The sequence below is a fragment of the Elephas maximus genome, chromosome 22 (assembly GCF_024166365.1).
Source record: "Elephas maximus indicus isolate mEleMax1 chromosome 22, mEleMax1 primary haplotype, whole genome shotgun sequence".
NCBI lineage: Eukaryota > Metazoa > Chordata > Mammalia > Proboscidea > Elephantidae > Elephas > Elephas maximus.
This window is the reverse complement of record NC_064840.1, coordinates 52,513,001-52,529,155: the sequence shown is the minus strand read 5'-3', so window position 1 is coordinate 52,529,155 and position 16,155 is coordinate 52,513,001. Positions and strand designations below refer to the sequence as shown.

Below are 16,155 nucleotides of genomic sequence, written 5' to 3'. Positions count from 1 at the left end.
GGGGCACAGAGGGAGGGGCAATATTGAAGTCAAGGAACCAAACTGGGATGAGGGTCAGGTGGTGGTGAGGAGCTGAAGGCCTGAGAGAGTGAGGGACAGTGACACTAGAAAAAGGGGAGAACAGTTGGAAGGGAGTGAGGTGGAGTTGAGACGCACCAAAGGAGTGGGTTGACACCAGAGCTTGACCTTAACTCTGGAACCTATGTTGCCTTGACAACATGGCAGTTGGTTACCCTGGCAGCACTAGCCCTGGAGAGGTAGGATGGTATGTACTTATATGTGAGGAGAGGGGGTGGGTCTTAAAGGGATAGGACCCTCCCTGACTCCCTCTTCTCCTCAGCCATTCTTCTCTCCCCTGGAGTATGCCAAGGCTCAGAGCTGAGTGAGCCAGAGGGTGGGGGGATTCCACACCTGCAGCCAGCTTCCCAGTCATTTCCTTTCCTTGACAGCCTGTGGAGAGACCCTACAAGACAGCACAGGCAACTTCTCTTCCCCTGAGTACCCCAACGGATACTCTGCCCACATGCACTGCGTATGGCGCATCTCCGTCACACCTGGGGAGAAGGTAACTGTGGCCTTGGGCCTCTGAGCGTCCCCTCCTCTGCCAGTACCCCGAGAGCAGGGGAGCTTATCTCCTCCCCAGAACCCTAGCTCAGTGACTCAGTCCCACAGTGGGGGTCAACGTGGTGTGAATGACCTACCTAGCTAATGCAACTCCATTAGTATTATGGAGCACCGCAGTGAGGAGGGGCCCTCTATAATTCAGAGCCTTCCACTACTTCTAATATTAATCGTAATTGAATGTTAACTATTAGATAGCACTTACTCTATGCCAGGCTCTTTTCTAAGTGTTTTCCATATATACCTCTTCTTATTCTTACAGCTATCCTGTGTCTTTATTTTATAAATGATGAAACTGAGGCACAGAGAGGCTAAATAATTTGCCCAAAGCCACATAGCTAGCAACGGGTAAGGCAAGATTTGAACCCTTCTCAGGGCTGGGTTTGATCCCCAGCCTTTCCCCAACTGCTTGGGTGGCCTTGAATGAGCTGCTCTACCCTGGCCCTCAGCTCTTTCATCTGTCTCATTGGCCAAGATGTTCCCACCAGTACCTTCCCAGTTGTGACAACCTCTCATCCTGGGATACAGTTAAGGAGCAGTGCAAAAGCCTGCAAGGTAATGCTTCCCTGCGGGTCTCTCCTTCCCACCCTTCCTTTTCTTTTACACACATTAGAACCCACCAGAGTTTGCGTCTTTGGCCTGATTTTCTATACTCCCTTTCTCTACCAACACTCCGGTTCTCCTCTCCCCACCTTTTATCTGCTGAATCATTTCTGCTTCAGAGAGAAATCTTGGCCTCTACCTCCCCACTCACCTTCTTGTGGGTAAGCTCCTGGTCTTCACACTTGCTGTCACTGTGGGGCTGACTTTGGGCAAACTATGGAAGTGGGTCAAGTTTGTCTCCATCTTCAAGGCCTAGTTCAGATATTACCTCCTCCAGGAAGCCATAGAACTTGATGAGCATCTGCCAGGAAAGACACTCATTGGCCTCAAGCAGGGTGGAAGCTGGGCACTGGAAGGACTCCAGTGGTCCAATCTCTCACTGCACGGTTGAGTAGCCTTTGTTTGAATACCCAAGGTGATAAGATGATCACTACTATTCAGTATATCCCATTCTGTTCTCCAGCCAGCTCTTCATGTTAGAGTTTCTTCTTGATACGTGGGAGAATCACTCACTTGCCCCAATACTTCTCTTTAGAAAAATTCAGAATAATTGGCTCCTTCTTTCCCATGTCAGCCCTCCTAATGTGTGAAGGCCACTCTCATGCCTCTCCAGATCCCTTCACAGGCTTTTCACATGGAGGCCAGACCTCTCACCCAACCGTGGGTCTTCTGTGTTCTTATATTTGTGGCTCCCAAGAGTGAACTATAAGACTTTATTTCCCTTGATTGGAACATGGTATTTAATATACTAGAGTGGCCTCAAGCTGAATTAGATTTTATTATTGGTCACCTTGTTCATTCCAACATCTTGGATCATTTTGAATCAGAATTCTACTATCCAGCATGGTGGCCATCCCTCTTCCCTCTGCCATGTGCTAATTTGATAAGCATATCTTCTGGGTTTTGATCTTGGTCTTTGATCAGAACATTGAACAGGACATGAACAAAAACAGGCCATGAGAGCTGCCATCCAGTATCTCCCTTGAAACTGACATTGATCTGTTGATCTGTAGGCTTTGGGCATAGTTATCCAACCAGCTGTGATGCCACTTAACCATCTGGGCTACAGGCCACCGCCTTGTTGACAGGGATGTAAACTCCTTTCATCGTTACATCCCTGGCACAGGTAGTGGTTCATAAATGCTGACTGCGTAGATGGAATGCCTTATCAAAATCAAATCCACTGTTCCACCAGTTGATAAAACCCCTTTTAAAAAGGAATAGAAATTCATTTGACATGCCTTGTTTCAAGTGAACCCAAACTGGCTTCTAGTAATCAAGAGTTTCTTTTCTAAATGGTCACAGAAAATCTGTTTAATTGGGCATTGACGTTCAACTCAGTGGGTAGCAATTCCCAGAATCCACTCCCAACTCTCCTTCAACAGACACATACACACTCCACACACGCACACACACCCATACACCCCCATTTTGAAGATTGGGAAAGCATTTGTTCTAAGTTCTCAAATGACAGTCACTGATCACATCTGCAAATTATTTGAATGCCCTATGACGTAAGTTTGAGCCTAGAGACAATAGCCAACTTACAGAGAAGAGGCGCTCACTGGCTCTCCAACGTCTATGTTATTGAGCTTTCCTTTCCTTTCCAAATGATGCTTATTTTATTTCTTGTAATTTAAGAGTTACTCTCACTTAAGACGGACTTTTATTGAGTAATTCTGTTGTCGCCTTTGATTAACTTTCTACCGTCTTCCCTCAAAAGTGAACCTATACCTTCCTTGTTTTTTTTTTTTTTGTTTGTTTTGTTTTGAAGCTAACTTAAAAATTGCAATTCTTTTTTACTATCTTGTATTGATTTACTATCTGGCCATCCCTCTTCCACGGGTCTCTACTCAGGGCTTTGAACCTGTTGGTTCTGGTTTGAACCCCTGCTGAGAACCTGCATTTCTAGCAAGTTCCCAGGCCAAGCTGCTGCCGCTGGGTAGGGACCAGTTCTGAGAACCACTAGTAGAGCAGTGGGTCTCCAAATGTATTATACGTTGGAATCACCTGGGGATCTTGTTAAACTGTGGATTCTGATTCAGTATATCTGGGGTAGAAATGCAAATTTCAGCAGGGGTTCCAACCAGAATGAACTGGTTCAAAGCTCCTTTTCTACTATGCGACTCTTTGAAAATCTCACCTGCAGGTAATAATAATACCCAAAGCCCACTGCTGTTGCGTCAGTTCTCTACAGCAACAGACTACTACTCTTTCTCCCATGGAGCCACTGGTGGCTTTGAACCGCCAACCTTTCGGTTAGCAGTCAATCACTTTAACTACTGCGCCACCAGGTTCCTTAATAATAATAATAACTAATGATTATTGAGTATACAGTTGGCAAGGCATGTGTTAAATTCCTCATTTGTGTTATGTTTTCTAATTAGCACCCCAACATTATAGGCCAAGTACTAACATCCCCATTTTTATATGAGAAAACAGACTTGGAAAAGTTAAGCAATATATCCACAGATCATGTAGAACTTGGATTATGACTCAAAAGTCTGTGATTACAATACTGAAAACAAACAAAACAAAGCAAAAAACCCAGTCGTTGTTGAGTCAGCTCTAACTCATGGCGACCCCATATGAGTCAGAGTAGGGCTGTGCTCCATAGGGTTTTCATTGGCTGATTTTTGGGCAGTAGAGCACCAGGCCTTTCTTCTGAGGTACCTCTGGGTGGACTCAAATCACCAACCTTTTGGTTAGCAGCCTAGCACGTTAACCGTTTGCACCACCCAGGGCCTCGGATTGCAATACTATGTTTCTAAAATCCTGTTCCATTTCAACAGCTCCTTTAGTGCTCTTCAGCAGATGTGTGTGCTTACTCTGTGCCCGGCACTGGGCCAAGCTCTGTAAAGATGTATAAGACAGTCCCTGGCCCCGAGGAGCATAGAGTTGGGTAGAGCACTTCACTCATTCCTGCTCAGGAGTTCTATTCAGTAGGCACAGGTATGGAAGCTTCTTTCCCTGTTGTCCAAGGCTGGCATGGACTGGCCCTAGTCTCTCTAGTGGACACATGGCCTTGCCCCAGGAGCCTCTCTGTGCCTTGGGTCTGCTCCTTCCATTATTCCCAGAAGACTTCTCATCCTTTTTCAGAGGCCTGCCTGGATCCTGGAGCTCTAGGCAAAGAAGTGGGCTAGAGAGAAAAATTCCAGAGTCATCAGCACATGGGTTGTAGTTGAATCATCCATGGTCTTGGATAAAATTGTAGAGTTGTAAGTGAACCAAAGATGGAACCCTGAGGGATATAAACATTTAAAGGGCCTGCAAAGGCTGGGAAGCCAGAAGAGAATGGTGTCATCAAATAATAATGGTCACTTTTTTGTTTAACAGTTATGTGCCAGGCAAAGTATTATCTTGTATGCATTGTTTCATTATTCCTTATAATAGCTTTATGACATAGGTACCGTTATCCCCATAGATGATATACCCAGTAAACCCCAGTATAGATAAGGGAATTGAGGCTCAAAGGAATTGAGTAATCTGCTCAAATCTGCGTAAGTAGTTAAGTGGTAGAGCCAGCATTCAAATCTAGGACTATCTGACTCCAAAGTCTATGCTTTCAACAGTGAACCTTAAATAAATCCTCCTGCTTTAGCAGGTGGACTTTGACTTCTGTTTTGGCTGCTGACAGGTATTTTTTCCCTTGCTTCCCAGTTCTCAGCTTATCGTCGGAAACGTGAGTGGTAAAATCTTAGAGGACAGCATATGCCATGGGTATGTCAAACAAGAGAAAATGCCATTTTGAAAGCCCTCTTTTAGGTTCCCCAAGTCTCTATACTTCAAATAATTTGTAGCCGACTTGAAGAAGACTTACTAAGTTTTCCAAGCAGTAAAGACAGGCCCTTGATGAGGAAGAGAGAGTTTTAAGGAGATTGTGGTCAACAGGTCAAGTGTTGCCGAGGAGCCAAGAGGATAAGAACTTAAAATGCCTTTTGGATTTGGCGGTATCATTCCTAACTCTGCCTTCTCATATCCTACTACATCCTGCCTCCTCCACAATGCTGTCCCTGGCCTCAGCCTCCCATCTCCCAACCAGGCGAATGTGCCCCCTCCCTTCTCTGCAAGGCCTGTGCTATCCCTTTGTCTAAGTCCCTATTTTTTGTGTGCTGCAGGGCACGGGGCTCTGAGGATGAAGTGAAAGCTAATGCTTGTTCTTAGCACAGCTGCTGAGCAGAACTGATTTGCAGACCCAGGGAGGTCACCTGGAGTAGTGGTTAAGGGTGTGAGTTTAGGATTCAAAGTGCCTGGATGCTTTTTACTGGATGTGTGATCCTGGAGTCCCTGGTGGTACAGTTAATGTGCTTGGGTGCCAACTGAAAGATTGGCCTTTCAAGTTCACCCAGAGGTGCTTTGGAAGAAGGGCCTGGTGATCTACTTCTGAAAAATCAGCCATTGAAAACCCTGTGGAGCTCAATTCTACTCTAACGCACATAGGATCACCATGAGTCAGAATCGACTCGATGGCAACTGGGTTCTTGGGGAAGTTGCGTAACCTCTTTGTGCCTTTGTTCCCTCATCTGTAAAATGGGCATGGTGATAGCACCTCCCTCATGGGGTTGATAGGAGGATTAAACAAGTTAATCAACATAAAGTGCATAGAACAGTGCCTAGCACAGTGAGAATTCAATTAGTGTCAGCTGTATTATATCAGTTTATTCTTAATCTATTAAGTGAGTAAGCCCTGGTCAACTCCCCCAACTGCTCCATTTGCCTCATTCTACTTCCAGGATTCTGGTCTTAACCATTCAGTATGAAAATCTTATGCAAACTATAATAGTAAAATTAGCATTTATTGAGTGCTTATCATCTGCCAGACTGTGAAGCTTTACACGTTGATATTCCCCTGAACCTCACAAGCCAGGCACTATCATTAACCCAATTACCATTGAGTTGATTCCATCATGGCAACCTCATGTGCGTCAGAGCAGAACTGCTCCATAGGGCTTTCAGTAGCTGGGTGGACTCAAACCTCCAACCTTTCGGTTAACAGCTGAGTGTGTGAACTGTTTGCACCATCCAGGGACTCCACTATTACATTACCATTTTACAAAAAAGGAAATGGAGACTCAGAGAAGTTAAATTACATGCTAAGATCACACAGCAAAGCCAGGCATGAAGCCAGGCAGTGGGTCTTGGAGGGGTTCTGTGCTTAACAGCACTTTTTGGCTCTGCCTGAAATGAGAAGCTAGTTGTTCTCTTGATTCTTCTCTGAGAGCATCCAGCGAACATAATGAGTTCTTCCTACATGCCAGTGCACTAGGAGATTTGCACCCAGTAGTACCTCTTTTAAGGAGCTCTGGTGGTGCAGTGATTAAGCACATGGCTGCTAGCCAAAAGGGAGAAAGATGTGGCAGTCTGCTTTGGTAAAGATTACAGACTTGGAAACCCTACGGGGCAGTTTTACTCTGTCCTATAGGATCACGATGAGTCAGACTTGACTCAACAGTGGTGGATATGTACTAGAGGTCTCCGGGTGGCACAGTTTGTGCTTGACTACTTACCTAAAAGTTGGTGATTTGAATCTGCCCAGTGGTACCACACAAGAAAGGAAATCTGCTTCCGTAAAGATTACTGCCAATTATGCTGAGTGAAATTAGTTGCAAAAGGACAAATGTTATTTGAGACCACTATTATAAGAACTCAAGAAGTAGTTTAAATGCAGAAGAAAATATTTTTTGATGGTTATGAGGGTAGGAAGGGAGGGAAAGGGGTATTCACTAATTAGATAGTAGACAAGAACTATTTTAGGTGAAGGAAAAGACAGCACACAATACAGGAGAGGTCAGCACAACTGGACTAAACCAAAAGCAAAGAAATTTTCTGAATACAGCTGAATGCTTCAAAGGCCGGAGTAGCAGGGATGGGGTTCTGGGCACCATGGTTTCGGGGGCATCTAGGTCGATTGGCATAGCAAAATGTATTAAGAAAACGTTCTGCATCCCACTTGGGTGAGTGGCGTCAGGGGTCTTCAATGTGAGCAAGCGGCCATCTAAGATGCATCACTTGGCCTCAACCCACCTGGAGCAAAGAAGAATGAAGAACACCAAAGACACAAAGGTAAATATGAGCCCAAGAGACAGAAAGGACCACATAAACCAGAGACTCCATCAGCCTGAGACCGGAAGAAGTAGATGGTACCTGGCTACAACTGATGACTGCCCTGACAGGGAAAACAACAGAGAAACCCTGATGGAGCAGGAGAACAGTGGGATGCAGACCTCAAATTCTCATTAAAAAAAGCCAGACTTAATGGTCTGACTGAGACTAGAGGGAACCCAGAGGTCATGGTCCCTGGAACCTTCTGTCAACCCTAGACTGGAACCATTCCTGAAACCAACTCTTCAGATAGGGATTGGACTGGACTATAAGACAGAAAATGGTACTGGTGAGGAGTGAGCTTCTTGGCTTAAGTAGACACATGAGACTATGTGGGCAGCTCCTGTCTGAAGGTGAGATGAGAAGGCAGAGGGGGACAGGAGCTGGTTGAATGGATGCGGGGAATACAGGGTGGAGAGAAGGAGTGAGCTGTCTCATTAGGGGGAGAGCAGCTAGGAATACATAGCAAGGTGTATATAAGTTTTTGTATGAGAGACTGACGTGATTTGTAAACTTTCACTTAAAGCACAAAAAAGTAAATAGATAAATTACCACCAAGAAAACCCTAGGGAGCAATTCTACTCTGTAACACATGGGGTCTCCATGAGTTGGAGCAGCAGGCTAAGCACCTCATTTAAACCACCCGACTCTCCAGTGGAGTAGTTATGTTTACCTCCATCTTTTCAGAAAAAGGCACTGAGGCCTAAAGAAGTCCAGTCACAGGCCCCAAGTCACGGAGCAGGAAGTGGCAGAGCTGGCCAAGTTTTCTTTGGCAAAGGGCAGTGCTCCCGTCACCAGAGCACAGCTGTTTCCACATGACAGAAGTCATTACAACTCTTAATTAGACATCTCCGGTCTCAATATAGCCATCACTGTACCTCCCTGTAGGATGTCCCTAACTGCCAGCATGTCTCTTCCTGTTGAATGAGGTAACTTTGGGTCCCTCCTGGCTGACAGGAGGTCTGGGGTGGGCCCTTTGGGGTTCTGGTGACGAGCGCGGGTTCCTTCTTCGGAAAGTCTGAATTCATCCTCTCAGGACAGAGCCAGGTAGTTTCCTTACTCAGTCCTCTGCTTTCCTTCTTCCTCCCAGCAACTCTTTTAATGATATCTTTGTTTTTTGTTAGATATAAAGATAATTTAAATATCATGTTTTTAGATATAAAGAGAATTGTGCATGTTGTAAAAAAATTTGAACAATGTAATATAGCAGTGTATAAAGTAAAAAGTGAATATTTTCCCTTTGGTCCTCCTCCAAATCCCTGTCCTCAGAAGTGGCTAAACATTGGTAATACTTTGGTGTGTCCTTCCAGACCATTTTGTGTATTTTTTTTTATGTGTGTACATGCATGCATGTGTATACACATTTTGGTGTTGTTAGTTGCCCTCAAATTGGCTCCAACTCACGGCGACCTTATGTGTAACAGAAAGAAACATTGCTCAGTCCTGCACCGTCTTCATGATTGTCGCTATGTTTGAGTCCATTGTTGTGGCTCTTGTGTCAAGCCACCTCACTGAGGATTTCCTTTATTTTAGCTGACCCTCGATTTTACCACCATGGTATCCTTTTTTAGCAACTGGTCTTTCCAAGGTAAGAGAGCCAAAGTCTTCCCATCCTCACTTCTAAGGAGCATTCTGGTTGTATTTCTTCCCAAGATTAATTTGTTTGTTCTTTTGGTTGTTGTTGTTGTTGCTGTTAGGTGTCATTAAGTCAGCTCTGACTCAAAGTGACCCTATGTACAACAGAGTGAAACACTGCCCAGTCCTGCTCCATCTTCCCAATCGTTGTTATGCTTGAACCTGTTGTTGCTGCCACTGTGTTAATCCATCTTGTAGTGGGTCTCCCTCTTTTTCGCTGGCTCTCTACTTTACCCAGCATGATGCCCTTCTCCAGGGACTGATCCCTCCTGATAACATGTCCAAAGTATGTGAAACATCGTCTCGCCATCCTTGCTTCCAAGGAGCATTCTGGTTGTACTTCTTCCAAGACAGATTTGTTTGTTCTTTTGGCAGTCCATAGTGTATTCAATATTCTTCTCCTACACCACAATTCAAGGGTGTCAGTTCTTCTTTGGTCTTCTTTATTCATTGTCCAGCTTTCACATACATATGAGACGACTGAAAACACCATGGGTTGAGTCAGACACATGTTAATCTTCAAGTTGACATCTTCGCTTTTCAACACACTTTAAAGAGGCCTTTTGCTGCAGATTTGCCTAGTGCAATGCTTCCTTTGATTTCTTGACTGCTGTTTCTATAGGTGTTGATTGTGGGTCCAAGTAAAATGAAATCCTTGACAACTTCAGTCTTTTCTCCATTTATCATGATGTTACTTATCCGTCCAGCTGCGAGGATTTTTGTTTTCCTTATGTTGAGGTATAATCCATACTGGAGGCTGTAGTCCTTGATCTTCATCAGTGCTTCAAGTCCTCTTTGCTTTCAGCAAGCAAGATTGTGTTATCTGCATAATGAAGGTTTTTAATGAGTCTTACTCCAATCCTGCTGCCCTGTTCTTCTTCACAGAGTCCAGCTTCTTGGATTATTTGCTCAGCATACAGATTGAATAGGTATGGTGAAAGGATGCAATCCTGATGCACACCTTTCCTGACTTTAAACCACACAGTATCCCCTTATTCTGTGGGAACGACTGTCTCTTGCTCTAGGTACAGGTTCCTCAAGAGCACAATTAAATGTTCTGGAATTCCCATTCTTTGGAGTGTTATCTATAATTTGTTATGATCCACAATATTGTAAATATTTTTAAACACGCATCTTTGTACACTTGGGCAAGTCTATCTGTAGAAATAGATTCCTAAAAGCAAAATTCCATTCATTCATTTTAAAAATATTTATTAAGCATCTATTATGTGCCGGGCACTGGGGATACCACAGTGAATTAAACAGACAAAATTCATACCCTTATAGGGTTTCCATTTTGGTATAGGGTGAGGGAGAGACAGACAATAAGCGAATAACTGCGCAGTAGATCAGATGCTGATAAGTGCTATAGAGGAAACCACAGCAGCAGGGGTAAGGCGATGAGGTGGAAATGGGAGTTTGTCTTAGCTTCCTAGTGCTGCTTTGACAGGAATACCACACGTAGGTGATTTTAAGGAACAGAAATGTATTTTCTCACAGTTCTGGAGGCTAAAAGTCCAAATCAGAGTCGCAGCATTGTGGATTCCCTCCTTGTCAGCAGCCCCAGGCATTCCCTGGTTCCTTGGCTTGTAGTAGATTCTCACATTGCACATGTCTTCCCCTGTGTGTCTCTGTGTCTAATCTGGTCTTTTTATAACTCAAAAGTGATCAGATTTAGGACACACCCTGCACCGATATGGCTTTACTAACATAAGGCCAAACAGGATTACATCCACGGGTATAGGGTCAGGACTCCAGCACACATTTGTGGGAGGTGGGGGCACGATCAACCCATAAAAGGATCACTGTTACATGTGGGATGGTCAGGGAAGGGCTCATTCATGTCAGGTAACCTTGGGGCAGAAACTGGCAAGAAGTGAGGGAACATGCTGGGTGAATATCTGGGATAAGCTTCCAGGCAGCAAGTGCAAAGGCCCTGAAGCAGGAGGACACTTGGTGTGTTTGAGGAACAGGTGGAGGTCACTGTGGCCAGAGCAGAGTAAGCAAGGAGGAGGGTGGAGGGAGATGGGATCAGAGAGGCAACAAGACTTTGAGTTTTACTCTGAGTTGCATGCATTAAACGATTTTGAGCAGAGGGGAGACATGATCCAAATTATGTCATGAAAGAGTTTCTCTGGCTGCTGTGGTAGGGTGGCAAGATCAAAAGCAGGGACTAATGAACTCACCCTGGAAAGAGATGATGGTGGGGCTGGGACTGAGTGAAGAAGGAGGACAAGGTGTGGCAGCCCTGTGTGTGTCAGAGGAGAAATGTGCTCCAGTCAAAGTTGGTGGTCTTGAATTTCAGGTGGTAATGTGTGGCCAAGAAAGGATAGAGAATGGTAGAAAGAAGAGGTCACAGAACTGAGAGGCCAGGAAATTGGAAGGATCGTCCAAGTGGATGTTGAAATCACCAAGCAATATGACAAGATCGGTGTTAGAGAGTGACAGTGAGCCAGAAGTTCCTCCTTGACCATCATTGGCCCTGGTTACAGACAGCAGTTGCTGGCGCCCACTTAGGAGTCTTTTCATCCTGGCTTCCACTCTGTCTGCGTCTAACTCTCCAATAAGCCATAGGATAGGAAGACCTTCTTATCCACTTTTCCTGCAGCAGGGAACCCGGCTAGCACATAAATCATGAGCCTCCCAGGCCATCACATGTCCACAGGCCACCCTGGCAGTTTGGGGTGAACAGCCCTCTGGAGTTCCTGCCTGTTGGAACTCTGGACACAGGCTTTTGGGCTTACTCTGGAAACATACAAGGAAACCCTTTCTGGAAAGTGTGCCTCTCTACTTTTTCTCTACTTCTTGACCTGTTGGGAAGAATCAGTACTTACAGTGTCAAATGTTCCTCCAGCACTGAGTTAACATTTAATGAATTCATATTTAGTGAGGCTGAAATGAGTTAATACATGTGAGGTGCTTAGGACAATGCCTCAGACACATGAAGTGCTATGTAAGGGTCAGATGCTCTTGACCCTGATTTACAGCTGAGGTTCAGGAAGGTTGGGTAATTTACCCAAGGATGCATAGCAGGAAATGAAATGTAGAGCTGAGATTTAAACCCAGGTTCCTGTGCCTGGAACCTGAGCTTTTTTCATTAAGTGATCTTTTCATATCTATGTCTTATCCTTGTAAGTAAGATGTAATCTCCTTGAGGACAGGGATGTATCTTAAAACCCTTCAAGGGAAGGATTCACATCTGGTATCCCCCTCAGCAGACAGCATGACCCCTGCCCAGAGTAAGCACTCAATAAATATGTGATGGTTGGTGACTCAGCCTCTCTTCCCTCTGCCTCTCCTCCCTGGACCCTTAATTCTCATTTCAGACCCCTCATGCCACCCTGGACCCTCCCATCATTGAGGAGACCTGTTCACTCTCAAGATGCTGTGATTTATATTATTTAAGTTGACTGCAGACAGCTGGGTGTTTAACCCAAAGCAATGGCTCCTTACCAGGACTATGTCAGCAAAATGAGGCCCTTGGTCTCATACATATATCTTGTGATGGGAACAGAGAAGACTGGCCTGGGGTGTCTAGGAAGAAGGCTGACCTTAACTGGCAGGCATCTGGGTAGGAGTGACATTTCTGTGCCAAGAGCGCCTTTTTGGAATCCCCCCCTTTTTTTTTTTAATAATATTTTATTGAGTTTTTGGTGGAAGTTTACCCAGCGAGTTAGGTTCCCACTTGACAATTCGAACACAAATTGTTCAGTGACATTGTTGTTGCTAGGTGCCGTTAGGTTCCGACTCACAGCAACCCTATGTACAACAGAACTAAACACTGCCTGGTCCTGCTCCATTCTCACAATTGTCATTATGCTTGAGCTCATTGTTGCAGCCACGGGGTCAGTCTATGTTGTTGAGGGTCTTCTTCTCTTTTGCTGACCCTCTACCCTAGCAAGCATGATGTCCTTCTCCAGGGAGCATTTTCACTGTACTTCTTCCAAGACGGATTTGCTTGTTCTTCTGGCAGTCCGTGGTATATTCAATATTCTTCTCTAGCACCATAATTTGAAGGTATCACTTCTTCTTCAGTCTTCCTTATTCATTGTCCAGCTTTCACATTCATATGAGGCAACTGAAAACACCATGGCCTTGGTCAGGCACACCATAGTCCTTAAAGGGGCATCGTTGCTTTTTTTTTTTTAATACTTTAAAGAGGTCTTTTGCAGCAGATTTGCCCAATACAATATGTCATTTGATTTCTTGACTGCTGCTTCCATGGGTGTTGATTGTGGATCCAAGTAAAATGAAATGACATTATTTATTTTATCACAATGTGTGAGCCTTCTCTTTGTGTTCGGTTTGTTCCCTTCCCAGTACTCTAGTTTCCCTGCCCCCTTATCTTCTCATCCATGGTTTTAAGTAATCCTTGACCTTTTCGTCTCATACTGATGGTTTTTAGGTAGCACACCAATCTTATGGGTAATATCCTTTATTTCGCCTGCCACACTGCTATTTCACTAAAAAGTGATCTCAGGATAGGATCAATTGTAGGCTTAAAGCGTGTCTCAGGATAATGGTTTCAGAGAGTCTTCTATTCTCTACTGTTCCAGTTTTTCTGGATTCTTTCTTTTTTTCTTTTAAGAATTTCAGTTCTCCATGTTTTTCTCCCATTATTTTTTTTACATCTGGTAACAACTACTGTGCTCCGTCTGGTCTCAGGGTGGATGAGGTTGTGGCTTTTGGTTACCCTCTTACTGTTTTGCTCCTGGTGAATAGAGACCTGTAGTTGTGTCTTAGATAGCCACTCGCAAGCTTATAAGACCCCAGGCCCTACTCACTTCTTTAGGATGCACGTCATGCTTTTTGTGAACTGTGTTACTCCAATTGACTGAGTTGTTCCATGAAACTATGGTCCTAAGCCTTCAAACCCAGAAAACCAATGTTGGAAGGTGTTTGATCATATCTGCGGAGTATCTGCTTTTGTGTCTTCAATGACTATATATGCTTACACCCACGTATTTGTATTTACAAGTAAAAAAAAAAAATTTTTTTTTTTTAATAGATACTTCTATCTGTTCTTACCTATATACTCACCTGTACCTACCCATATACCAATTTGCCTATACCCATCCTATGTGCTCAAACACTCGTTTTTACTTTGGTTGTGCTGTGCTCACTACATTCACATTCAGTGCCACTTTTCCCATCACTAGAAATAACTAGTCTTTATGGTGCAACGCATACTCCCACTTCCCCCAACCACCACTGAACATCAGTCTCTATCTATTCTTGTCTTCTCATAAGAGGGGATCGTACAATATTTGTCCCTATGTGCTTGACTCACTCACGTAGCATGACGCCCTCCAGGTCCATCCATGTTATAATATGTTTCTCAGACTCATCATTGTTCTTTATGGATGTGTAGTATTCAATTGTATGTATGTACCACAATTTGCTTATCCATTCATCCATTGATGGACACTTCGGTTATTTTCTTTTATTTGCTATTGTGAATAAAGCAGCAATGAACAGAGTGTCCATATGTCTGTTCGTGTCATTATTTTTAGGCCTCTAGGGTATTTTCCTATGAGTGGGATTGCTGGATCATAGGGTAGTTCTATTTATAATATTTCTGAGAAAGCACCATGCCATTTTCCATAGTGGTTGTACCATTTTACAGTTCCACCAGCAATGGATAGGTGGAATCCCTTAACTATTACCCCTAGCAAACAGTCTAGCGTAGGTGGGCAGTGGTCATGGTGCTGGCAGGGGAAGGTCGATGAGGTGTGGGGAGCAGTGTAACCCTCTTCCTTACTCCCCACCCCATTTCCCCTAGATCATTCTTAACTTCACATCCATGGATCTGTATCGCAGCCGCCTGTGCTGGTATGACTACGTGGAGGTTCGAGATGGCTTCTGGAGAAAGGCACCCCTTCGAGGTAAAATGGCACCAGCTACCTTCCTGCTACCTGCGAGGCTGATTCCTTCTTAGGAGGACTCACACCATACTCTCTTCATCCTTCTCTGGGACCCAGCTCCATCACCAGCTAGCTGTGTGACTTTGGACAAGATCCTCCTGATCTGGACCTCAGGGTCTTTGGTGTGGTCTTCCAGGCCTCCCTGGGAGGGTGGCTGTCCTATGGGGAGGGGGAGGAAATCGTATGAGTTGCCAAACAGAGGCAGACAGGCTGTCCTGCTCTGGGCATTGAGGCATCCCCATAGCTCCATGGTCTGTTGCTCATCCGTGCAGTTCCAGAGGCTCTACCTTAATTGTCTGCTAGTTCTGGCTTAGGTGCCCACCATGCTGGCAGGCTCAAAAGAGAGCTGGTCTATTAACTGACCACGGGAGGGCTACATGCCTGGCGTGGTGGTCCATGGTTGCTTGCACAGGATATTTTTTCCCTGGTGGTGTGTGTCGAGGGCAGGGTGGTAGTGGGGGGTAATTGGGTTAAAACCACAGAGCAGAAGGTACTTTAATGAACCCAAAATTAGGGCAGAGGGAGTCAGGCGTTTCTTAACAGTATTTCCAACAAGCCTGAGGAGCTCTATGAATTATCCTTCTCCAGTCTGGACATAATCCTAAATAGCTCAGGGCTGCTCATTTGCATGAGAACTGTTGGTCCCACGGACTGTGCCTGAAGCAGGCTGACAAATTCTTGCTAACCCTCTCTCTTTTTTTTTTTTCAGTTCTGATATTCAAATATTTCTTATTAGTCACGCAAAGCAGCTGTCATTACAACACTTCTCCTGCAGACGTGTTGCCATTTCCAAGATTACAGTTTCTTTTTCATAACTTACATTCCTAGGCCAGCACCCTCTGTCCCTTGCTGAAAGTTGGGAAACACCCAGTCTTACTAGGAACACACAGGTCATCCCTAGTAGATTCTTGCCTACAGAGAATTCCACACATCCACTTATGATGATTTTTATTTCAAAGGGGACTTTTTCTGACCCAGTCCCCAGATTCTGGGATTTATTCAAGATCCTGTTGCATCCCTGTGTTGGAGCAAGTGAAAGCATTTGGTAGTGTACAAAGCTTTGTTTCCTTCTTGATTACTGTTTCTTGGCCTGGAGACCAAATAAGAAAAGACAAGGAAGGATGGTATATGCTGTTAAAAAAGAAAATAAAGCACACGTACAGTCGGTTATTTTGAGGATCTGCCTTTCCTGCCAGAAATAGATCCATATCCCAAGTGCCTGACATCCTCAAGAATGGTCTCTGGCTTTGCAAAGCCAAGCGGAACCTTG

At 44.6% G+C, this 16,155-nt stretch overlaps 1 protein-coding gene across 4 annotated transcripts in view; it reads left to right on the top strand.

The window, feature by feature from the left end:
* The window catches only part of BMP1 (bone morphogenetic protein 1), a 46,792-nt gene that overhangs the window by 13,261 nt on the left and 17,376 nt on the right, over positions 1-16,155 (top strand). For all 4 annotated transcript variants that reach the window (XM_049866089.1, XM_049866088.1, XM_049866090.1 and 1 more), the window contains 2 exons: positions 450-565; positions 14,744-14,846. In XM_049866089.1, the coding sequence (XP_049722046.1) occupies positions 450-565; positions 14,744-14,846 (219 nt within the window). The remainder of the gene's footprint in view (positions 1-449; positions 566-14,743; positions 14,847-16,155) is intronic.